A 25,483-nucleotide genomic window follows, 5' to 3' on the forward strand; every position below is an offset into this window, starting at 1 on the left:
AATTTGCTGCTTGTTGCTAGTGATCTTGTTGTGTGCGATGGTGTCTTTGATTTTAGTTTTACTTTGTATGAAAATTATTTCTATAATTTAGGCAATGCGAACACAGTTAGTTGAGCAATTTCGTTGTTAATTTAACGTGGCAAGCTAAAAGCTTGGCAAAGAATCTGCTAATCTGTATTGTTTAACTCTGTGTGAGAAGTATTTGTTTGAAACTGTTATTAATTTTGGTTTGAGTAAAATCATATTATATCGCCCGACTTTTAGTGGACAGATGAAGAAGATCGTTTGCTATTTCAAGATAAGCATATCATATGGAAACACAGGCTACATATGGTACGGTATTAACACAGGCTATTAACCATGATTTATAGTAAAATTTAATATCGGACGTTTTGACAAATATTACTCATATTTCTTGACATGTTTTGGGCTATGTTGTTATATAACCAGCCAGCAAGTTAGTAATCATGTTAGTAACCAAGTAAGTAATTAGTAACCAGTTAACTGTTATGATCCTTTAACAATCCTGCAGGTACACCATAACTACACCCTCTCCAGAATCCTTGTTCTCAGTGGGGGAGATGAAATCTCTAAAGTTTACTACTCCTGCTATACACAACATAGTACCCACCCAATACTGCAGCGGAGGTAAGTCATCTCTAAAGTTTACCACTCCTGCTATACACAGCATAGTACCCAGCCAATACTGCAGCGGAGGTAAGTTTACCACTCCTGCTATACACAGCATAGTACCCAGCCAATACTGCAGCGGAGGTAAGTTTACCACTCCTGCTATACACAGCATAGTACCCAGCCAATACTGCAGCGGAGGTAAGTTTACCACTCCTGCTATACACAGCATAGTACCCAGCCAATACTGCAGCGGAGGTAAGTTTACCACTCCTGCTATACACAGCATAGTACCCAGCCAATACTGCAGCGGAGGTAAGTTTACCACTCCTGCTATACACAGCATAGTACCCAGCCAATACTGCAGCGGAGGTAAGTTTACTACTCCTGCTATACACAGCATAGTACCCAGCCAATACTGCAGCGGAGGTAAGTTTACTACTCCTGCTATACACAGCATAGTACCCAGCCAATACTGCAGCGGAGGTAAGTTTACTACTCCTGCTATACACAGCATAGTACCCAGCCAATACTGCAGCGGAGGTAAGTTTACCACTCCTGCTATACACAGCATAGTACCCAGCCAATACTGCAGCGGAGGTAAGTTTACCACTCCTGCTATACACAGCATAGTACCCAGCCAATACTGCAGCGGAGGTAAGTTTACCACTCCTGCTATACACAGCATAGTACCCAGCCAATACTGCAGCGGAGGTAAGTTTACCACTCCTGCTATACACAACATAGTACCCAGCCAATACTGCAGCGGAGGTAAGTTTACCACTCCTGCTATACACAGCATAGTACCCAGCCAATACTGCAGCGGAGGTAAGTTTACTACTCCTGCTATACACAGCATAGTACCCAGCCAATACTGCAGCGGAGGTAAGTTTACCACTCCTGCTATACACAGCATAGTACCCAGCCAATACTGCAGCGGAGGTAAGTTTACCACTCCTGCTATACACAGCATAGTACCCACCCAATACTGCAGCGGAGGTAAGTTTACCACTCCTGCTATACACAGCATAGTACCCAGCCAATACTGCAGCGGAGGTAAGTTTACTACTCCTGCTATACACAGCATAGTACCCGCCCAATACTGCAGCGGAGGTAAGTTTACCACTCCTGCTATACACAGCATAGTACCCAGCCAATACTGCAGCGGAGGTAAGTTTACCACTCCTGCTATACACAGCATAGTACCCAGCCAATACTGCAGCGGAGGTAAGTTTACCACTCCTGCTATACACAGCATAGTACCCAGCCAATACTGCAGCGGAGGTAAGTTTACCACTCCTGCTATACACAGCATAGTACCCAGCCAATACTGCAGCGGAGGTAAGTTTACCACTCCTGCTATACACAGCATAGTACCCACCCAATACTGCAGCGGAGGTAAGTTTACCACTCCTGCTATACACAGCATAGTACCCAGCCAATACTGCAGCGGAGGTAAGTTTACCACTCCTGCTATACACAGCATAGTACCCAGCCAATACTGCAGCGGAGGTAAGTTTACCACTCCTGCTATACACAGCATAGTACCCAGCCAATACTGCAGCGGAGGTAAGTTTACCACTCCTGCTATACACAGCATAGTACCCAGCCAATACTGCAGCGGAGGTAAGTTTACCACTCCTGCTATACACAGCATAGTACCCAGCCAATACTGCAGCGGAGGTAAGTTTACCACTCCTGCTATACACAGCATAGTACCCAGCCAATACTGCAGCGGAGGTAAGTTTACCACTCCTGCTATACACAGCATAGTACCCAGCCAATACTGCAGCGGAGGTAAGTTTACCACTCCTGCTATACACAGCATAGTACCCAGCCAATACTGCAGCGGAGGTAAGTTTACCACTCCTGCTATACACAGCATAGTACCCAGCCAATACTGCAGCGGAGGTAAGTTTACCACTCCTGCTATACACAGCATAGTACCCAGCCAATACTGCAGCGGAGGTAAGTTTACCACTCCTGCTATACACAGCATAGTACCCAGCCAATACTGCAGCGGAGGTAAGTTTACCACTCCTGCTATACACAGCATAGTACCCACCCAATACTGCAGCGGAGGTAAGTTTACCACTCCTGCTATACACAGCATAGTACCCAGCCAATACTACATCTGTCACGGAAAAAATGTTAAAATTTGCCAAAAATCAGTTTTTGTGGCATAATTTGGTGGATAATTTTTGGAACGGGATGAAACTCCAGGATATGGTGTGCTATACCCTAACCTTTACTATCTGCCACTTTTTGTTCCGATTTAGGGCTTAATCTGGTGGATAAAAGTGAAACAGACCAATCCACTTCAGGTGGCCTTTAAAAATATTTAATTTCATCTAAACTCCTAAAATATGATTGAGACTTAACAATAATCGTTATAACTTCATAATTTCATAAGTAGGGCCGGGATTTTTCTTAAGGGCGAAATTTGGTGGATATATTTTTTTACCTCTTTTTTAAGACTGTTATTTGTTAGCTAACATCAATTTACTGGTCTTAAAATGATGCAAAGGCAATGTTAAATCTATGGCATCAACTATGAAGTACAAGATTCAAGTTAAAAGGCTATTTTTGGTGGATATAAGTCAATATTAATTAGTTAAACACGTAAATGTTACCAAAATATCAATAAATAAGACATCATCATGATTAGAAACAGTTGAAAAAGATGAAATATAAGATGTTGAACATTTATGCATAAGGTACTATGGCATTTTAAGCATTCAGGGCCAATTTGGTGGATAATTAACTCAAAAATACTTAAAATATCGACCTGGATATTTTGATATCCATCAATTTTGGCCTTAAAAGTTGGCTTGAGCTTATCACATTTTGTGCTGAACAAGAAAAAGGTCTAAACAAACTAATATCAGTGTATGATTTCATAATCGAGCAAATCTAAGGCCAGAAATAGTGGATAAAAAAGCAAATTTAACCGTTTTTAAGCTAATTTCTTAGGCATTTATCCACCAAAAACGGCCCTAAATGGAGAATGTTTGGAACGTTTACTTGAAACTATAGCCCTTCTTTTCGACCTCAGAGCAATGATTTTCAGCTCTTTCGACCTTAAGATATAATTATTGGGCGTTGAAAGTGGATCACATACGTTATCAGTCAAGAAATCGTTATTTCAATCACTGAGGTAGGTTATTCACATTTAATATCCACCAATTTTAACCTTAAAAGTCGTCTTGGACTGAAAATTCTTTCGAACTGACTCAGCAAAGGGGATTTTCTATCTAGAAACAGTTGTAGTTTCATGATAGAACACATCTAGGGCCAAAAATAGTGGATACAAAAGCAAATTTTCCCGTTTTAGTACTTTTATCCACCAAAAACAGCTCTAAAGGCTGAAAGGAAACAGTTTGTTAAGTTCGTATGAAACTATATCCATTCATTATGGCCCTAGAGCAATAATTGTATACATTTTCAGCTTCTAGACGAGATAATTGGGGTCTAACAATGGATAACCTGCATTATTGACTCAGAAATTGACTTAAAATTAAATCAATCTTGAAGCTCCAATATATCCACCAAAAATGGCCTAAAAATTAAATCTTCTCTGCTATCATAAACTTGAAACGATTTCCAACCTGATCCGTTCACTGAGTAAAGCTGGTGAACTTGTTGATCAATATAATTTTTTCAGTTGAAAATTTTCGGTATTGAATTTTATTTCATCGTTTTATTATCCACCATATCTAGCCTTAAAATTGAAATATTTCTTTATTTTCGCCTTTTATCATAGAGGCATATCGATTTGCTACAATTCTATCTTTAAATAATCACAATAAATTAACCACACGTAAAGTTACAGGCCAACAAATGATATATCCACCAAACCCCTCTGAAAAGTATATCCACCATTATTAGCCCTGATTTAAATGCGTGTATCTCTGCTCATAGACATAATAGACATTTTATTCTTTTTGTAAAAGTTGAACTATCGCAAATCCTATGCTGAAAAAAAGTTTAATCAAAATATTGAGTTTATCCACCAAATGAGAGCTTCTAGAAGTTGAAATTTTTCCCGTGACAGATTCGTTAACATAGTTTTTGAAAGTGCCCTATACACAGCATAGTACCCAGCCAATACTGCAGCGGAGGTAAGTTTACCACTCCTGCTATACACAGCATAGTACCCAGCCAATACTGCAGCGGAGGTAAGTTTACCACTCCTGCTATACACAGCATAGTACCCAGCCAATACTGCAGCGGAGGTAAGTTTACCACTCCTGCTATACACAGCATAGTACCCAGCCAATACTGCAGCGGAGGTAAGTTTACCACTCCTGCTATACACAGCATAGTACCCAGCCAATACTGCAGCGGAGGTAAGTTTACCACTCCTGCTATACACAGCATAGTACCCAGCCAATACTGCAGCGGAGGTAAGTTTACCACTCCTGCATACACAGCATAGTACCCAGCCAATACTGCATCGGAGGTAAGTTTTGCCACTCTGCTTTCACACAGCATAGTACCCAGCCAATACTGTAGCGGAGGTAAGTTTACCACTCCTGCTATACACCCCCGCATAGTACCCAGCCCATACGAGCGGAGGTATGTTTACCACTCCTGCTATACACAGCATAGTACCCAGCCATTACTGCAGCGGAGAGTAAGTTTACCACTCCGGCTCTACACCAGCATAGTACCCAGCCAATTACTTGCAGCGGAGGTAAGTTTACCACTCTGCTATACACTGCATAGTACCAGCCATACTGCAGGGAGGTAAGTTTACCACTCCTGCTATAACAGCATAGTACCACCAATACTGCAGCGGAGGTAAGTTTACACTCCTGCGATCACAGCATTAGTACCCAGCCATACTGCAGCGGAGGTGTAAGTTTACCAACTCCTGCTTTACTCAGCGTTAGTACCAGCCAATACTGCAGCGGAGTAAGTTTACTACTCCTGCTATACACAGATAGTACCACCCAATACTGCTGCGGAGGTAAGTTTACTACTCTGCTATACACAGCATAGTACCCAGCCAATACTGCAGCGGAGGTAAGTATACTACTCTTGCTACATTACAAATAGTACCAGCCAATACGCACGGAGGTAAGTTTACTACTCTCTGCTATACACAAATAGTACCCACCAATACTGAAGCGGAGGTAAGGGGTTTTTTTTTTTTTTTTGTTTTTTTTTTTTTTTTGTTTTTTTTTTTTTTTTACCACTCCTGCTATTACACAACATAGTAAACCGGGCCAATTCTGCAGAGGTAGGGAAGTTTACTACTCTGCTATACAACAAAATAGGACCGGCCAATACTGCAGCGGAGGTAAGTTTACTACTCCGGCTTTAAAACCTACACCAGCATAGTACCCAGCCAATACTGCAGCGGAGGTAAGTTACTACTCCCTGCTTTACACAACATAGTACAGGCAATACTGCTGCGGGAGGTAAGTTTACTACTCCTGCTTTACCTGCATAGTACCCTGTCAATACTGCAGCGGAGGTAAGGTAAGTTTACCACTACTGCTTATACACGCATAGTACCCTGCAATACTGCAGCGGAGGTAGTTACCACTCTGCTATCCACGCATTAGTACCCAGCCAATACTGCAGCGGAGTAAGTTTACTACTCCTGCTATAACAAAGCATGTACCAAGCCAATACTGCAGCGGAGGTAAGTTTACTACTCTGCTTTACACGCATTGTACCCAGCCAATATACACGCAGCGGAGGTAAGGTTTACCACTCCTGCTATACACAGCATTGTACCCACCCAATACTTGCAGCGGGGTAAGTTTTTACTACTCCTGCTATAACGACAACATAGTACCCAGCCAATACTGCAGCGGGGGTAAGATTTACTTACTCCTGTATACACAGCTTAGTACCCAGCCAATACTGAAGCGGAGGTAAGTTTAACACTACTGCATACCACAGCATAGTACCCTGCCAATACTGAAGCGGAGGTAAGTTTTACCATGCCTGCTATCACAGCATAGTACCAGCCTTCTGCAGCGGAGGTATGTTTACTATACTGCTATACACAGCATAGGACCCAGCCAATACTGGCAGCGGGGTAAGTTTACACTCCTGCTTTACACTAGCATAGACCCAGCCAAATTCTGCAGCGGAGGGTAAGTTTACCACTCTGCTATACACAGCATAGTACCCTGCCAATACTGCAAAGCGGAGGTACGTTTACCTACTCCTGCTATACACATGCCAAGGTACCCAGCCAATACTGCAGCGGGAGGTAAGTTTTTACTTACTCCTGCTACTACACAGCATAGTACCCAGCCAATACTGCAGCGGAAGGTAAGTTCAACTACTCCTGCTATACTCAGCATAGTACCAGCCAATACTGCAGCGAGTAAGTTTACCACCCCTGCTATACACAGCATAGGTACCCAAGCCATTTACTGCAGCGGAGGTAAGTTTACTACTCCTGCTATACCACAACATAGTACCCAGCCAATACTGCAGCGGAGGTAGTTTATACTCATGCTAATACCACAGCAAATAGTAACCCAGCAATATGCAGCGGAGGTTAGTTTACCACTCCTGCTATACTACAAATAGTACCCGGACATACTGCAAGCGGAGGTAAGTTTACCACTCCTGCATACACAACATAGGTACCCAGCCAATACTGCAGCGGAGGTAAGTTTTTACCACTCCTGTATACACGCATAGTACCCTGCCAATCTGCAGCGGAGGTTAAAACCTAATCCAAAAGTCATTAGGGGGGGGGGGGGGGGGGTAGCGTTCCTCTCCTTATTATCATGCTCACGAACTTGACCTAAATTCATTTCACCAAAGCAATTTCCTAAATCCTAGGATTTGAACCTTGAATTTGCGAAGGCAATGTGATGAAACTCTACTTCACAGGTAGAGCCCGACAGAAGTGTGCTATCTCACTTAACTCTACTTCACAGGTAGAGCCCGACAGAAGTGTGCTATCTCACTTAATTACTTCACACGGTAGATCGTCAGAGTGGCTATCTCACTTTAACTCTACTTCACAGTAGATCGACAGAATGTGCTTTTCTCTTAAACTCTACTTCCACAGGTAGATCCCGACAGAAGTGTGCTATCTCACTTAACTCTACTTCACAGGTAGATTTCCCCCCCCGGACAGTAGTGTGCTGATCTCACTTAACTCTCTTCACAGGTAGGATCCCGACAGAAGTGTTGTGCTATCCTCACTTAACTTACTTCACAGGTAGATCCGACTGAAGTGTGCCATCGCACTTAACTTAAATTCACAGGTAGAGCCCGACAGAAGTGTGCTATCTCCATAACTCTACTTCACAGGGTAGATCCGACAGGAAGTGTGCTATCTCACTTCTTAACTCTACTTTACAGGTAGAGCCGACAAAGTGTGCTATCTCACTTAACTCGACTTCACAGGTAGAATCCGACAGGAAGTGTGCTATCTCACTTAAAACACTAACTTCACAGGGTAGAGCCCGACAGAAGTGGTTGCATCTCACTATAACTCTACTTCACAGGTAGAGCCCGACAGAAGTGTGCCATCTCACTTAACTCTATTCACAGGTAGAGACCGGACAGAAGTGTAGCTATCTCCATTAAACTCTACTTCACAGTGAGCCGACAGAAGTGTGCATCTCACTTAACTCTATTCACAGGTAGAGCCCGCGTAGTGTAGCCATCTCACTTAACTCTCACCACCACAGGTAGAGGCCCGACTAGAAGTGTGCTATCTCCCTTACTCTACTTCACAGGTAGAGCCCGTAGAAGTTGTTCCTTCTCACTTAACTCTACTTCACAGGTAGAGGCCGAACAGTAGGTGTGTCTAGCTACTTAACTCTACTTTCAAAGGTTAGAGCCCGGGACAAGAAGTGTGCCCATCCTCACTTAACTCTACTTCACAGGTAGAGCCCGACAGAAGTGTGCATCTCACTTAACTCTACTTCACAGGTAGATCCCGACAGAAGTGTGCTATCTCACTAAACTCTACTTCACAGGTAGAGCCCGACAGAAGTGTGCTATCTCACTTAACTCTACTTCACAGGTAGAGACCGACATGAAGTGAGCTATCTCACTTAACTCTACTCACAGGTAGATCCCGACAGAAAGTTGTGCCTTTCACTAAACTCTACTTCACAGGTAGAGCCCGACAGAAGTGCGCCATCTCACTAAACTCTACTTCACAGGTAGATCCCGACAGAAGTGTGCTATCTCCCTTGACAGCCCCTCTAGTAAACCTCTCCGGAGCTGCAAGAGAGGAGTAGTTGCTATGACAACCAGCACTAAACACTCTCTATCAAACACCTTGTTCTATATTGCGTTTGGGGGACTGCCCTGCGTGGACGATACCAATCTGGTGTACGGGGAAATCATCGAGGGGTACGTAAAAAGGAGAGGTTGGTATTTCTACGTAAGGAGTGTTGAAAATACACCTAAATACTAGACATTGAAGGGCAGAGTTCGGGTGTTAATCTAGTTAATCTCTTACAGGTTTGATGTGTTAGACGCGATTGAAGCAGCAGGAAGCGTAACTGGGAAACCGAAAACAAGCGTCAGAATAATCGAATGTGGCAGGTCAGGCAAACAAATTGTCAAATACTAAAAATACATTTTGTGAGATTTAGAACATTCTGGAAATGGGTTCAGAATCCAAAACGAAGCTACTGATCATACTACAACGACTAGTCCCGACTGCAGGTATAATTAATTAATTAATTAATTAATTAATTGCAGGTATAACGAGCGGAAACATGGCATGATCCTCAGTAAGTTACAGGTGCAGAACCTAAAGAGTGCCGCAGGAAACCTCAAGCTTGACTCATTAACTTGAAGTTGTCTTGGGCAGCAGGATTTAGGCAGTTAGAATAAAGATATCAGAGATACTGTACTATAGAGTATAGACTATACTGTCTTGACAGGGGACTCACGAGTTGCGATCAGTTTTGAAGGGATTTTACTTCGACGAACTTAATTTAAATTGTAAATTTTAAGTGATATAAATAAGTTGATAGACTAGAGTGCTGGTTGAAGGTGACGCGCATGTAACAGCAATTAACCATTGAGCGTACGACCAGCAGAGGCTTACAAGTAAATTAGTAAATCTTGGCCACGTGCCAAAACAAATTCCTTTTTTAACAGAAGTCAAATAATCTGTTACTCTCATTAATCATTATGAATGCTTAAAAACGTGTACGTATATGTTATTTGAATCATTGATTTTCGATTGTGTCTTCTTTTTTGTTGTTGAATACTGATAGACTAAAGGAAAATCTAACCTATGGCCATGGGCTATAATGGTAGTCCCAAACTCATGTGCGAGCTAGGATGGAATGTAGGTGATTCGATAATAATAGCAAACGCTTAAACTAATGTTAAGCTTCTACAGAGGGAATTATTTTAATAGCCGAGACTTTTAAATAATGTTTCTCTTCCCTTGTACAATTGTAGAATAAATTATGGAATAGCTATCGTTTGTTGTTAAATATATTGCAATGATTGGCCCAAGAAATATTTAATTTCTTTGATTACCTCTGATGAACAGCATACACGTGATCCAAATATTTAAAGTTTTATATGGCTACTAATGACGGAGCTTTCTGAAAAAATACGCAACCATTGAGTGTTATGTAGTTATCAAAAATGTAAGATATAAAATGTAAGATCTAAATATAATATTAGGGACTAGGGTAGGCCCACGCATGATACCAATAATCAATATCTCGCTGGATTAAATTTCTTATTTTAGCTACTCAATTCCTTTTTTTGGAGAGTCTTTAATCTATATTAATAATCGCAAAAAATTGTGCGGGTTCGTTCGTTCGTGCGTGTGTATACTCCGATTTCGATCCTGGACAAGTTTGCTCCCTAAACCAAAACCAAATATTATACTTTTGGGCCGTTTTAACTGCGACAGTGCAATTCCGTCCGAAGGGCAGGTTACACTAATAATCAATAATCCTGCTGGAATTAAATTTCCTATTTTAGCTACTCAATTCCTTTTTTGGAGACCTTTTCAATATTACAATAGTCAAAAGGTGATCACCTGTACTTGCATTGTAGTTGCAAATGATTGAATATTTTCTGCCCCTGTTGATAATACGTAATTTCTTTAGTTTATTTTGAAAAAAGTTTTATGTTGAAGGGGGGGGGATTTTTAGTCCCCATTAGTCCCCAAAAGTCTCCATTAGTCCCCATTTAGATGATTTTTAGTCCCCATTAGTCCCCAAAAGTCTCCATTAGTCCCCATTTAGATTTATCCTACTCTTATCTTGGACAAAACATCTCGATCGTATCGTTATTAAACTAACTTGAAAACCATAAATAACTGTCAAAAATTCTGGGGACTTATGGGGACAAATGGTGAATTACGTCAACGAGTTGACCTCTAGTCCCCATGATTTTTAGTCCCCATTAGTCCCCAAAAGTCTCCATTGGTAGTCATTGGCCCCCCCCCCCCCCCCCCCCCCCCCCCGTTGAAGGCCTTTAGAACGGGGGGGGGGAAGAATTTCTCTCGCTGTGATAATGTTGAGTTTGTTACCAGGGAAGGCAAAATCAGGTAATTTTAATGTGCAATAATACTATTTAGCGGTGTTTTGATTAACTTTATAAGTAATACGGCAAAAAAAGCTAAAAATAGTGATGTGATTGTCAATTTCAGAAATCAGAATCAGAAATCCTGGTGAAGTGATCCCATTATCTGCTGAAATTTCAAATACTGCTTGGCCTGACTGGAAAGCTGACAAAGCTATTGATTTGAACTTTGACACATTTTCTGTTGCAACCGCTGGTTGTGACGGACAACTATGGACAAAACTAAAACTGGAAAAATTGTTCTGCGTAAAGTGAACACACAGAAGGTAGAAAAGTTATACGAGATAGCAGTAATGGTACTCGATGTTTACATTGTAGAGTGGGGAGAATGGAGCGACTACTCACAATCATGCGCGGCACAACCGGATAAAGATGAACAGTGTGCTAAGAAAAGGAACAGAACATGTCTGAACTACAACGAATGTGAAGGGGATAGTATGGAGCTTTTGTTTTGCCATCCTGAAGACTGTAAGACCTCGTGGGTACGTCACACGCTGACGATTGTGGTGGGGGGGAGGAGTAGCTGTAGCCTCTATGATAGCTGTGTGTGTGGTGACTACAGTTTTAATCAGGAAAAGGGTACCTCAGGTAAGAGGGACGCATTTTAAACTAGCTTGGTTCTTTTAACACATTGAAAACTTTTGATGTACAACATGGTTTTTTTTGATTTCCAGAAAATCTCCCTTAAATTGTCGTCTCACAAAAGGTAGAAAATGTTGCGGAAGATGTAGTGAGCGCTGTCGCGAAGCCAGAACGTAACGAGGGACGCAACGTGGAAAACACTGTTGATATTGAGGATATATACGACAACCACGAGCTTTATAGTTTACGCCCGGTATAATAATCCCTGACCCCTGATCCCTGATCCCTGATCCCTGATCCCTGATCCCTGACCCCTGACCCCTGATCCCTGATCCCTGATCCCTGATCCCTGACCCCTGACCCCTGATCCCTGACCCCTGACCCCTGATCCTAGATCGAACTCTTTATTGTTGGACACTTGATTTAATAAAAATCATTGTTACTATTGGAGATCGAACTCTTTTAATTCAGATTGTCATATTGTAAAAGTACATTCAGCTAATGCAATGGTACGGCTAAATTTAAACTGGCAATATTTACTTTTAAATGGAATTTGATTTTTTTAAATTCTGATTTTGTAATTCATTTTACTTGTAATTTGTTTTTATTTGTTACTGATTAATATACTGACGTCTGACATCTATAATGATATTGTGCTGTTCTTTGAAAATATTTTCGTTTAAAAAGAATTTATCTAAAATTCCTTAAAAAGAAACACTTACCAGTGTTAGGTAGGGCAGTAACGATACAAGATCCTGTTTCTGTGTCAGCAGAGGCTGTAACCAAACTAGGGTGAGATGAAGCGCACTCAAAAGGTACCTGTGAGAATAATTATTGTAACTCTTTCATTGATTAAACAGTAAACAGTAAACAGTAAACACGTACAGTAAACACGTACGGTAAAACACCGCCTCTTTCCTTTTAACCAAACTCCGCGGAAAATCGGGGTTTTACTGAACCTTTATTTTTCATGCATCGAGCTTTTTGTTTTTATAGATTTTGCAGATCTACCTAAATTTAGAGCCTTTAACGGTCGGAGCCACACCGAAAAGTGAATGTTATATTTTAGTATGAAGGTGCATTATATATAATAAGGAACTGAAACCGAGGGGTTCCGTTCAGGCCCTTCACACTTTGTTTCTGTCTAGTTCTAATGTACCGTCACAATAGTGACTTTAATATATAATAAGAACATACTGTCTAGGGAAGGTATTATATAATAGGATGAGTTAAACAACGGCTAAACAACAAACCTTTGCGCTCTGCTGACCACCACATGTGGCCGGTAACTGTGACAGAGGTTTACTAGTTGTCATGGTGACGGGTAACCTAGCATTGGAGACTGTGAGGGAGGTGGCTATGTTACTGAGAACAAGAGTGTCGGATGGGAGGGATAGAATCACGCTCTCCGCTTTCACTATTTCCACCTGAATGTTGCAAGATATTCATCAAAAATCGTATATTAATAATTAATCTTTTTCCAATTTTGATTGATTACCAGCGTGAAATCGGGGGATTAACAACTGGGAAAAGGAGGCATTGTAAAGTTGCGTCAGTCGCGGAATCGCATGATTTGCCTATGTTTCTGCATTCTAATGAATAATTTTGCAATGATATTATTAATTAAGAAAGTTGCAGGGACGCATGATTCGCGTTTTTTTACCGCAACTCAATTGTGAACCAATAATGGAAAACTTCACGCTTACCCTGATAATGGAGTACGTTGAAGAAGTTATCTGTTTCTTGAGTTCAGTAACACCTAAGTTTTCTCCTCTGACCACACCTCCTTTTACAGTTGCTATATTGGTGTCTCCACTGCTCCAATCTCCTTTCTCCTCGCCTGAAGAGAAAACACATCAGAGATTATATCCCAAACCAGATCAATTTAGCTACGACTCATCCATTGAGTTTATACTAACCTCAACTTCTTGTTGAAAAACTTAACAAATTAAAACAAGAATTGCGCCCGTTGTTTCGTTTTGGCGGACGCTAGATTTCCATTCACTATAACTATAAATATAGGCTCCAATCAGCTCACTTCATAATAATAATATTGATACACGTTAGTACACTATACTACGCATACCACGTACAAATTGGGCTTATTACTTAATACTATACATTACAAAGTATACATTAAAATACACCCGCGCCGCGCATTCATTGACAGGCTAGCTATATACATCACATCTCCGCAAGCAATACTCGCGCGCTGCACTGCGCGCTAGCTGTCATGGTAACGGACGGAAGTAAGGACACACGACATATTTAAACCCACCTACCTCGTTCTCCAAAATCCACGTTTTTGTGCAAAAACGTCCATTCGTAACCTTTCACTATTGCCTTTTTACAAAAGAGTGAACGGAAAAAATCAAAGACGGTAAGTAATGAGGTCATGTTATTGTTAGGACACATACCCTAAAAATGTAGGGTGAATAATTATTTGTATTTTAACAAAGACCATAGTACTTGTTGTTACTTTGTTATCAGCTGCTACCTCCTATGCGAGCACCATGTACATTTGAACTAACATTATAAGCTATTATAATGTATAACTAACATAATAAGCTATTATATCCAGGTAGATACGAATCTATAAAACGGAGTACGACGGAGACTTGAAGTCGTATATTCTCGATCAGCGTGTACAAAGCCAAACCGCATATGGAGAACGGAACTGTAAACCTTGTCTTTATGTTTAGCTTGTACTAGCTATTGTCTAAGGTGCAGGGGTGTATGAAGCGGGGGCAGGGGGGGGCCATCGCCCCCCCCCCCCCCCCTAAAATCTGGACAAGGGGCCAAAAAGGGCCAACCTTCAAATTTTTTCTGGAAACTACTTTTGTTCATGTTTCATGCTACCCTGATCTTTATGAGTCGAAAATATTTTTTTCTGTTTACGAAGTCCGCACCTACCCCTTAACTTCGATATACGATTTTGGACTCGAGGGTTCCCCTTTGTAATGCGATCTCGGAAGGTAGGCCTCCCCTTCGCAATACGAATTCGGAAGCGATTATTTAGGCCAAAAATCGCGGCGCCGCGACAAGCCAAACTAGGCGAAATCGCGGTGAAAATCTCGAAAATCGCGTCGAATTCGCAGAAATTTCCACGGTTCTTCAAGTGAACAAGTTGTTCTTAGGCACGTGGTTCTGGAACAAGTAGTCTTATGGCATATTATCATTATGGTTATCGGACAGAATGAGGTTTATATCACTTAACATCTTTAATTCTATTGAATAGTGGCAAACTTTTGGTAATCGTACTGTAGTGCGACACGTACTCTAGTGCGACACGTACTCTAGTGCGAAGTCCGACAAAAACACCCTCTGTCGCACTACAGTACGTGTCGCACTACGATCCAGTAGCGTAATCTAGTGCGACAGTGTCGATCTTGGAGGTTTCGCACTAGGGTACGTGTCGCACTTGAGTACGTGTCGCACTACAGTACGTGAACCCAAACTTTTGCAGTTCAGTGGCTTTTTGTGGGCGACTTAGAGGTGGCGGCATGTTGTCAACATTGTGGCCTTTACCCTCATGAGCTTTTGTCCATATTGTGTTCGCAAAGGTATGATATAAAGTTATAATATATATGAATCGTCTTAACAATTGGTCAATGTTCTCATTGTTCCAGATTGTTCCAGATTGTTCCAGATTAACTGCTAACACATTTGACATCACATACGTATTATTTTATTTCCTCATCTTTGCCTTTGTTCATAAGAGGGCCTCAGGCCTCTATGTATCGTCTTCTGAATGTTTGCAGTTTTCCAGACATTAATTGGGGTGTCTAGTGGTTAACTTTATGTCTAGTGGTAAACTTAGTCTAGTGGTATAAGTTTTTATGTCTAAGTTTTAGGGAAGTTGGGAAGTTTTTGGCTAACAATGTTACGTCAGCAGACGAGTGGGTTAAGAAATGCTTGTGAAAGTGGATTCCTGGAAACCAATTTTTCCACGGTTCATGCTACCCTGATCATTATGGACATTGAGCCTAACATATTTTGTTCGGTTTTCAGAAGTCCGTACCTAGTAGTAGTACCTACCTCTTGATATACGATTTTGGAAGTTTTTCCTGAAACTACTTTTGTTCATGTTACCCTGATCTTTATGAGTCGAAATATGTTTTTTTCGGTTTTCGAAGTCCGCACCTAGTACCTACCCCTTCGATATACGATTTTGGACTCGAAGATTCCCTTTTTTAATACGATCTCGGAAGGCAGGCCTCACCTTCGCAATACGAGCTCGGAAGCGGGAGCTCTGCCTTCAGAGGTACGTATCGAGAATGACTCGGACCGAACATTTCTAAAATACTAGCGTAATCATTTGGAAAATTTGGGTTCAGTTGTCGTTTTGGGATTTACGCTTATTGGGTACCCAATTAAGCTGATTGGGTGCCCTGTTAACTGTGTGGGAACCCTCGGATTTAAAGGAGAATGCGCAATTTGTCACGGAGATCTGAAAATCGCGATTTGTCGCGAGGATCTGAGAAAATCGCGATTCTTCGCGGCAAACGTCAAAAAATCGCGATTTGTTGTGGAGAATGGGAAAATTCGCGATTCCGCACGTGCCGCGATTTCCTTTTGGCCATTAGACAGACACTCGCTTAACACATTACATGGTAACTTCTCTCTTTTTACTGTAAACATATTCGGGCATATGGTTTATGACTCATAATTCAGTTATTTTTTGTCCAATCTGGATGAAAATTCATATACGAGTTCAAGAGACCTCCCCCCTCAAAAGTTCAGTCACCGGTCCTATCTCAAAATCGAGTTTCACAAAAAAAAATACCCCTTGACCTCTAGAGAAATTATCCGGATAATTTGTTGAAAAGAGCAGAATGTTAGATATGTTTGTGATACAGTACAGGCCTCTCTGACAACTAGGAGACCTTGCATATCGTGCCGGTAGTTACAAAGTAATCCTGGGAGGGTCCTTGATAAATTAAATTGGACGGTTTAATCTTGTTAACTTTACCTCATGAAATAAACAAAATTAGCTTCCAGCCACACGACAATCTTTTAACGGTCCTACATAATTTATATTATATATACAGGGGGGCCGGGGCAAAGTCATTTTACAGACGTTGACCTTTATAGCTCAGTCATTGAGTGCCCGATCGAAATAATTCTTTCGCAGGTATGACTTACTATCACCACTCATTCGAGGAATATGTCAAATCAAAGAATATTCACGTTCATTTTTTTCGAATGAAGGTTCATTTTCGCATTTATTTTATAGTTTGAATTATCAAATCGAGCCAGATTGTATGAAATTGTGTTTGGCCATTCAAATTACATTTTCCCAGAAAAAATGAGAGTTCTAGCTTCTCAGATGATCGAGATATGAAGCATAACGAGGTTATTCATTACGAGTGATCAGGTGATTGGGTAGAACCTAGATCCGCATTATGAGAATCGTGCAGAGAGCCCGATTACAGTATCGAAGCACGCAATCACTTGATTATCTGATAAATTTTGCTAACGAGAAAAACAAATTGCTTGATAACTTCGTCATTTTGAATCCGTTTGGCGCCATCTTTTCAGATAAAAATTCCGGATTTAATTACCTATTGCAATATTACGTTGCAATGAATTTTATAGCATGTTCGCAAACACGAATATAAGCAATTGAATGTTGATCGGGTGTTGCCCCTAAAAACCGAATTTTAAACTTTTTGGCGACAGAATCCTCGAATAAGTAGGTACAGTATGTCATCTGCAAAGCAACAAGTCTCAAATATGAAACACGCGGTGGTATAAGACCCAACGTACATATGTACACTGACTTTTGCCCCCCCCTCCCCCTGTACTATTTATAATATAATATTATATATAAATATAATGTTTCTTTTTAGTTTCTTAACAGTTTCTTCTGCAGGGCCTCCGAATACAATTACAGTACCAGCCGAAACTACAAATGTCGGCTGAATCAAACAACACGGCGAGCAAATCTCAGGAAGAGGGCGCACCAGGGGAGCTCCAAGGACTCATCACAGAATCATGTTGTTCGGAATCAGGCCTGGCTGCAGTTAACTTTAAAAACTTAAAATGGACACAAAAAGACATTTACCTAATAGTTCTAATGACTATGATAAACTTCGGAGACGCACTGGAGATCTACCTTCCAGGAGTAATAACCCAGTCTGCCTCCAGTGACATGGAAGTATCTGAGACCCAGGAGGGACTACTCGGCATCATCCTCTATCTCTGCTTAGCGTTTTCTTTCTTCATCCTCCCAGCTATCAAGAATAAGGTAGGGCGAACAAGTACACTCCTGGTTTCTCTCTACACCTCCATCATAGCCACCATATTCTGCTCCCTGGTCCCCAACTTCTGGACTCTTCTCCCCTCCAGAGCTCTGGTCGGGCTATGTGTTGGGTTGAACTGGTCTGTTGGGTCCCTTTATTTCGTAGAACGGGTCTCAAGTTATGAGATGTACAATGTGGGTAAAGTGTGTGGACTGTTTGCATTTACGCTAGGTGGCGGCTGGGTTGCAGTGTTAGGCTACATTTTACTGTCTAGAATCGGATGGAGATACTTCATCGTCTGCGTTTCTGTCCCGGTCTTTATCCCGCCTATTTGTATCCTTCACTTTTCTCTTGCTGAGGGTACAACTGAAGAACAAGTTAAGATCCAGACTGATAAGGTGACCAATAAGGTGACCGAGAGTGAGGTTATCAGGGTTAATGACTTCTGGGGTCGCTTGATTAAAGGTTGTGTCGCCAACTTCATAAATACTCTCCAGGGTTGGGGGAGTATATTGCTCATACCAGCACTGCTTACCTATCTTGACGAGCAGCAAAACGTGCTAACTATGGATCAGGAGCTGCTCATTCTAGCGCTCCTTTACGGAGGAGCTAAACTATTGGGCAGGGTTGCCAGTGTCTTCCTTCTAAAGTACGTGAGATTCCGTATCCTGCAACCTCTACTCTCTGTCATCATAGCATCCTGCTACCTGACTCTCATTTTCTGGGACCACAGTCTCGTTGCCATTGTGGTTGCTATGGGGATAGCAAACATGTGTTTCTGTGTTACACGGTGTGAACTAACTCTTATGGAGTTTGACCAGCACTATTTTGGGACAGAGCGTCTGTATTTGGCAGCTGGAGTGATGGCAGGATGTGGATTGCTGGGTGCAACTGTCGGGCCATCGCTGCCCAGTTCCTGAGTAGTCAACATTCTGTTATCTTATCGTTTGTGTTGAGTTGTGTTCAAGTGGTAGCTTTCTGTTGCATCACTGAGCGGTAAAAATATGATTTAAGCTACTACTGGTTTAATAGTATAGCACCTGACTGGTTTTCGGGAGGTCGTGGGTTCAATTCCCGCTCTCGGCACATCTCACCCCGACTTTTCGTGAAAACGTACTACCTTACTGCCTTGATTCAGTTAGCTGAACGAGAATAGACCATGCTGACCCACCAGATGAATGATTTAAGCTAATATCACGTGATTCCTAGTACAGTTTTTATACTGGGGTGGGAGATAAGTGCAAGTATTATGGAATACTCGTGTATCTGTACACATATGGTACACACTTAAGCACTTCACTCCAAGGGTAGTCTAAATATTGCATATTTTTGTATGATTTTGTTGGGTGGTGTGTATCCTTCCTAGTACAGTGCATAGTTGCGCAAGGATACAGATAAAAGAGGAGATTCATAAGAATCTTTATAATCAGTACAATGTGTAAAATTCTTTATTCATGCTTATTACTTCAGACTATTGATTTTGTCAATTCTATCGTAACTTCTACGATCATTAATTTCTGATATCAAAGTTCATTGTTGACTGAACAGTGTATTCACATGTTCGGTCATCGATAGGGGAAAAAATATCAGGCTAAACCATCCTTTAACAAACAAAAAAAGATGAACTCAATCGTAAAAATAGGATGAAGGTAAATTCTTACTCCTTGAATACCAATAAAGAACTGAGAAACTGTTTTTAATCAATATGCCCAGAACAGTGATTAAAAGAGATTTCTCAAAAATGTACCACAACCTTTTCTTGGCTACAAACAATCACCTTTCATATCAGGCATGTAACAAAAGAACAGTGACTGGTTAAGCCTCAAAGGGTCTGAGAGGGTCACCCCGCCCTCGTAGCCCCAGCGTGTGGCTGAGAGGGTCACCCCGCCCTCGTAGCCCCAGCGTGTGGCTGAGAGGGTCACCCCGCCCTCGTAGCTCCAGCGTGTGGCTGAGAGGGTCAGCCCACCCTCGTAGCCCCAGCGTGTGGCTGAGAGGGTCACCCCGCCCTCGTAGCTCCAGCGTGTGGCTGAGAGGGTCACCCCGCCCTCGTAGCCCCAGCGTGTGGCTGAGAGGGTCACCCCGCCCTCGTAGCCCCAGCGTGTGGCTGAGAGGGTCAGCCCGCCCTCGTAGCCCCAGCGTGTGGCTGAGAGGGTCACCCCGCCCTTGTAGCCCCAGCGTGGGTCTGAGAGGGTCACCCCGCCCTCGTAGCCCCAGCGTGGGTCTGAGATGGTCACCCCGCCCTCGTAGCCCCAGCGTGTGGCTGAGAGGGTCACCCCGCCCTCGTAGCCCCAGCGTGTGGCTGAGAGGGTCACCCCGCCCTCGTAGCTCCAGCGTGTGGCTGAGAGGGTCACCCCGCCCTCGTAGCCCCAGCGTGGGTCTGAGAGGGTCACCCCGCCCTCGTAGCCCCAGCGTGTGGCTGAGAGGGTCACCCCGCCCTCGTAGCTCCAGCGTGTGGCTGTTCAGTGTTTAGTGACACTATATTATTGAGCTATATTATAACGCTCTTGCAACTAATGTAAACTTAAGAACTTATGTTAGCGTTAGGGCAGCAAATTGCGGAACAAAATATTATACTACTATCTTTTAGAAAATCAGTGCGATTAGTTTTGTAATCATCTTCTCAACGCTGTGGACACGTAAAAGTCGCAATAAGGTATTAACTACTAGATTCCACCTGGATTTTAATTAAAAAGTGTCTAGAAAACCTCCACAAAAACCCTCCTGCGTTAATTTATTTATCTTCAATGGTTTATATCAATATTTATTAATATCAGAGCAAGTCTTTGTCTAGAAGAGGTTGAACTTGAAGCTCAGTGCTGACTGATGTAATTTGACTCGCTTGCTGTTTTGACAAGTTTAGGTGCAAGACCTTTCCCTATGAGGCTCTTCGATTGTTCAGTAAGTCAACATGAGAACAGAGTTAAGCTTAACTAATATTAATATTAAAACATGAAAGATTTACAGTCTGACTAGTCATTATCAAGAAGCGCGAGAGGATGATAAGATGATAAGTTGAAGCTCAGTGCTTTAATGCGACTCACTTGATATTATATGGCCTGACACGGACATTTATAGATGATCAACATGAAAAAATGTGGATAAGTTGAGTGTTGACTCAATCGGCTCAAAGTCCTTATTCTTGACTAGCAGCAGCAGCAGCTGCATCTTCCATTATATTCCATTATCTTCCATTATCTTCCATTATATTCCATTATATTAAAAGCCCCTAAAAATATCCTCAAACCAATTCATTTCTCAACTTCAAACCTCCAAGATGAAGCTTTGCCAAATCGCTCTGTTCTTTGCTTGCGTCTCCGTGACGTTCGCTGGCAAGAAACTCTTCATGAACAAAATGAAGGGGGATATCGTCGAGTTGGAGGAAAAGTTTGCTTCCGTGTTGAACGACACAACTGGATCCATAGAAGAGTTGGAGTCTGTGATTGAAGGGATAGTGGCCTCACTTGGCGAGATGCAGACAGCTCAAGCACAGAAGGATATCGACCTTGCCTGGCAAGCTCTCCACATGGCTGGAGCTGCTGCTTGTCGAGGTAGTGCTGCTAATGGTGGCAAGGGAGAGTGGTCAAACTCTGTTATCCCCAAAGAAAACGGAAAGAAATGCGACGACCAATGCCAGCTGACTGACCGACCATACTGTAGAGCTGAGGTGGCAGTTTCTGGTTACCCTGGACGAGCAACAGACTACACCCAGTCCGTGGGATACTTCTACAACTACGAGTGTGATGGAGGCTGGAACGTTGATGTCAACCATAACGAGGTAGCAGCTGAGGATGGTGATATATTGACTGCGGACTCAACTTACTACCGATTCTGCTGTTGTGCAAGGAGTTAGATATCTGGTTATCAGATTGTTGACGCGAAAAATTTGTAGACTCTAAAATTTGCAATGGAATGTTTTAATTGATTTTTGATCGCAATGTTTAACCAAGTGTGGTTATTTGTTCGAACGAATTTAATGTCAATTTATCAATACTAAAAATGTTTGGTGTAAAAAATGGAATATAACAAGTATTACGCAAAAACTTAATATAATGGTGAGGTAATATAAACACCTTCCAATTTATAATCTTTAAAAAAAGTTTAATAAAAAATTACCAATTGGACAATACATGCACTTAACAGCATCCAGGTCACGAATACAGCCCGCAGCAGGGTTACCAGACGCCGGGTTCTGACAACTTAACATACTAGAACAAATAAAAAGTAACAAAAGCGTTAAAATATATTATATGTGCCAAGGTTTAAGGTTTACCTGTAATTACTAGTAAAACTTTTAAAACTTAAACTTAAAAAAGGTAAACCTCAACTGTTGAAAAAGACTATCCACACCTAGGACCTGAAACATGGCACAGGTACTCCTTGTCCTTGGTTGATATCCAAAATCGTTACATAACAGAACCTTTTTTAAGTTTAAGTTTAAATTTACTAGTAATTACGGGTAAACCTTAAACTTAGCGTGCAATATTTCAGGGACACAAGGTCAAATTTTGATGCGGTTTTTCCTACTTGTTTGTCTTCAGTAGCTCTGTATGTTATGTACATATAAATTTATATTCATATGTTATGTACATGTAAAAATGATTTTTACCCCCTGCCCCCCCCCCCCCCCCCCTCTGGCCTTTCATGTCTTCTTATTAGTGTAAGATATCCTTGTTATATGTTGTACTTGTTAAATTTAGGATAAATCACAAACGAATAAGAAGTCAAATAACGTAGTAGTTCGCTGTTTATTAGTCTCATGATTGAAATACTGATAGTTGGATGATATCCGGTTGGAAGAGACAAGGACAAGTGAAACAAGGATGTTAGGAGTCTCTTCCAACCGGATATTATCCAACTATCAGAATAAGAAGTGGAGTAACAATACCTTGCAAATCGGGGATGCAGACAGTAGAGAGATGAAGGAGGGTGAAGACGGGGATGTCAAGTGGAGAAGACACTCTGATGTAACCCCACCCCTCCAGTCCTGTATCCGTGTAAACTCTCACAATACCCTGAAATATAACATGTTTTAATATATCAATATAGCATCTTACTTATAATTCAGAGAATTCTTTTTGTTTGTACAATGTACAATGTTTGTACGACCGCCCACGTGCAAATTAGGCGAGAAATAGGAAGTTACATAGTAACCATGGTAACGAGGGTTATTACACGCATGTGCATGTGCAATGATTGTTTTAACGTCATTTTGATCGGTTTTGTTGATATTACGTTGTGTTTAGTGCGAGCAATATTTTAATCGGCTGTATCTTCGGTTGTGTAGCTGTGTAGGATATTTTTTTACGCGATTTAAACTTACTAACAAAAAATTCTATTAGCTTCCTCCCTGTGACCACGGGTTTTCTAGAACTGTATAATCTAGATCTATAAAACAGAGTACAGTGTACGAGTTACCGGAACTCCATGATGGAGCCTCTTGTATATATCCGGTACTGACTGAAGTTGGAATTCAGAAGTTGGAATTCAGAAGTTGGAATTCAGAAGTGCAGAGCGAAATACCTATTATTGACTATTACCTTATCACCAATTAGGCTGAATTAGTAATTTGATTCGTATAGTTAAAGATATTTGGTCAGTGCTACAGACATACTGGTATAATGCGGATTTAATTGACATTTAATTAACATTCAATTAACATGATTTGCAGATAACAGAGCAGGGTGGATAACAGTATGTAATTTAAAGACTAACGTACAACATTGCCAGAATATTAGTATTATCCATTAGCAGATGTAATTAAAACTACTTAAAACTACTCAAGATTGCATATTATCATCAGGCATGCTAGCTATGGTATGATAACTATGTAGTGAGTAAGCACGTGTGACGTGGTCCACCTGCAGAATTAGAAGTAATTCTCTGTACATTCTAAGCCTCATATTTGCCATCAATACAATCACTATAATAAGCCACAGTAGCTTTAATATTATTCGTAGCCCCAATCAAGATGAAGATCTACTTTGTCCCTCACAATGAAGATCATCCAGTCTGACTAATGCTGTCACGTGACCTAACCGACGAATTTGATAGGCTAGATCTCAGCGTTGCGACAAATAAGTGGCGTATCATTGGTCCAAAAGGTGTCAATCACCATCACCACTCAACAGAACTTCTGTAAGAGAGTACTATAGTGGTTGTAGCTTAGTAGTCTAGCAAATCATGATTACTACTGAGGTCCTCCTGTCAGACTCGCAAGGTTTGTTTGTTGTCTTGTGCACGTGGGCTGCACGTGTTGTGCACGTGGGCTGCACGTGGGCTGCACGTGTTGTGCACGTGGGCTGCACGTGGGCTGTTTGTCTTGTGCACGTGGGCTGCACGTGGGCTGTTTGTCTTGTGCACGTGGGCTGCACGTGGGCTGCACGTGGGCTGTTCGTCTTGTGCACGTGGGCTGCACGTGGGCTGTGAAGTCTGGGTCACGTGAAAATACAAATGTCACGTGTTAGCCTAACCCTGCTGAGTACTGAGTGAACCTGAACTTTAGGGTAATTTCTTGCTTGGACGGCTATATATTGCGTCGTCATTGTCTAGCTTTCGAATTTAGCTCCTTCATATGTGAGTACTCAGTATATCATGAGTATTGCGAGTTTTGGTGAAGAATGGAATTTTCAATCAAATTCCAAGCTTAGCATTCCATAAATTGCTCAAAAACGGCTATTTAACAGACAAATGATAATGTTGGTGGCAGGTGTGATGTTAGACTCTGCTAGATAAACGGCACCTATACTCGGGTGGTGAATAGCGAATAAACAAAGTTGTTGAGCTAACTTGGCTAAAAGCGAAATTTGCTTTGATGATGCCATCATGCACCTGGCGTCATATTTAGTGCGATTATCCGTTGCTAGATTGTCCAACTTATATTAGGCCTTATCGCCGTTTTTTGTGACCTTAACCACAGTCTTGGTTACTCATACTGGTGCAGTGTTGATGCTTTTCAGGCAATACTTTCTCGCAGTTGGAAGTTTTTAAATAGCTTATTCGGAAAAATGCTAAATAAAGACCTGTACATTTAAATCAAACAGCGGTCAGCCAAGCTTTATCTCCATACATTAGCCCAGACAACCGACCGTTCTATTATCCGTGTCGGCCGTCGGGTTAATAGATAAAATAAAATAAATAAAACCAGTCATTCACATATTGTTTTCCTGATCAGTTGGCCGATTTAACATTGCAGATTTAACTCGGTCGTGGGCTAGGAGAATGAATATTCCAGAGGATAGCCCAAATAGAAGCAATTTTATGTTTTACCGATGGTATGCAAAGAAGTTTTAAAATTTGTTTAAATGATCCTAAGCAAAATGTTGGTTACTTGTGCAGTGGTGATAACTTTGCAATTTACTAAAATGAGAGATATGTTTGCAGTGAAAATTGAAAAAAAGAATTCGAACATTTCTTTTTTTTCCGTTGAAGCATTGAGGCCCAGTGTTAAATTTTGCTCCATGATCGAA

The 25,483-nt window shown here is 41.5% G+C and overlaps 1 protein-coding gene and 1 long non-coding RNA gene across 2 annotated transcripts in view; one reads left to right on the top strand and one right to left on the bottom strand.

Annotated features, from left to right (window-relative positions):
• LOC134819373 (nuclear pore membrane glycoprotein 210-like) overlaps positions 1 to 25,483 on the bottom strand; it is a 92,415-nt gene that overhangs the window by 23,380 nt on the left and 43,552 nt on the right. Inside the window, exons 34-37 of the mRNA XM_063829304.1 lie at positions 22,903 to 23,029; positions 13,479 to 13,612; positions 13,026 to 13,199; positions 12,495 to 12,591 (exon numbers count right to left, since the gene is read on the bottom strand). Coding sequence (XP_063685374.1) covers positions 12,495 to 12,591; positions 13,026 to 13,199; positions 13,479 to 13,612; positions 22,903 to 23,029 — 532 coding nt within the window. The remainder of the gene's footprint in view (positions 1 to 12,494; positions 12,592 to 13,025; positions 13,200 to 13,478; positions 13,613 to 22,902; positions 23,030 to 25,483) is intronic.
• Positions 8,800 to 9,814, top strand: LOC134819420 (uncharacterized). The gene is made up of 3 exons (XR_010160758.1): positions 8,800 to 8,979; positions 9,091 to 9,174; positions 9,334 to 9,814. It is a non-coding gene; the product is annotated as an uncharacterized LOC134819420 (long non-coding RNA).

Source organism: Bolinopsis microptera, chromosome 8, assembly GCF_026151205.1.
Source record: "Bolinopsis microptera isolate Bmic1 chromosome 8, MBARI_Bmic_1.0, whole genome shotgun sequence".
Classification (NCBI taxonomy): domain Eukaryota; kingdom Metazoa; phylum Ctenophora; class Tentaculata; order Lobata; family Bolinopsidae; genus Bolinopsis; species Bolinopsis microptera.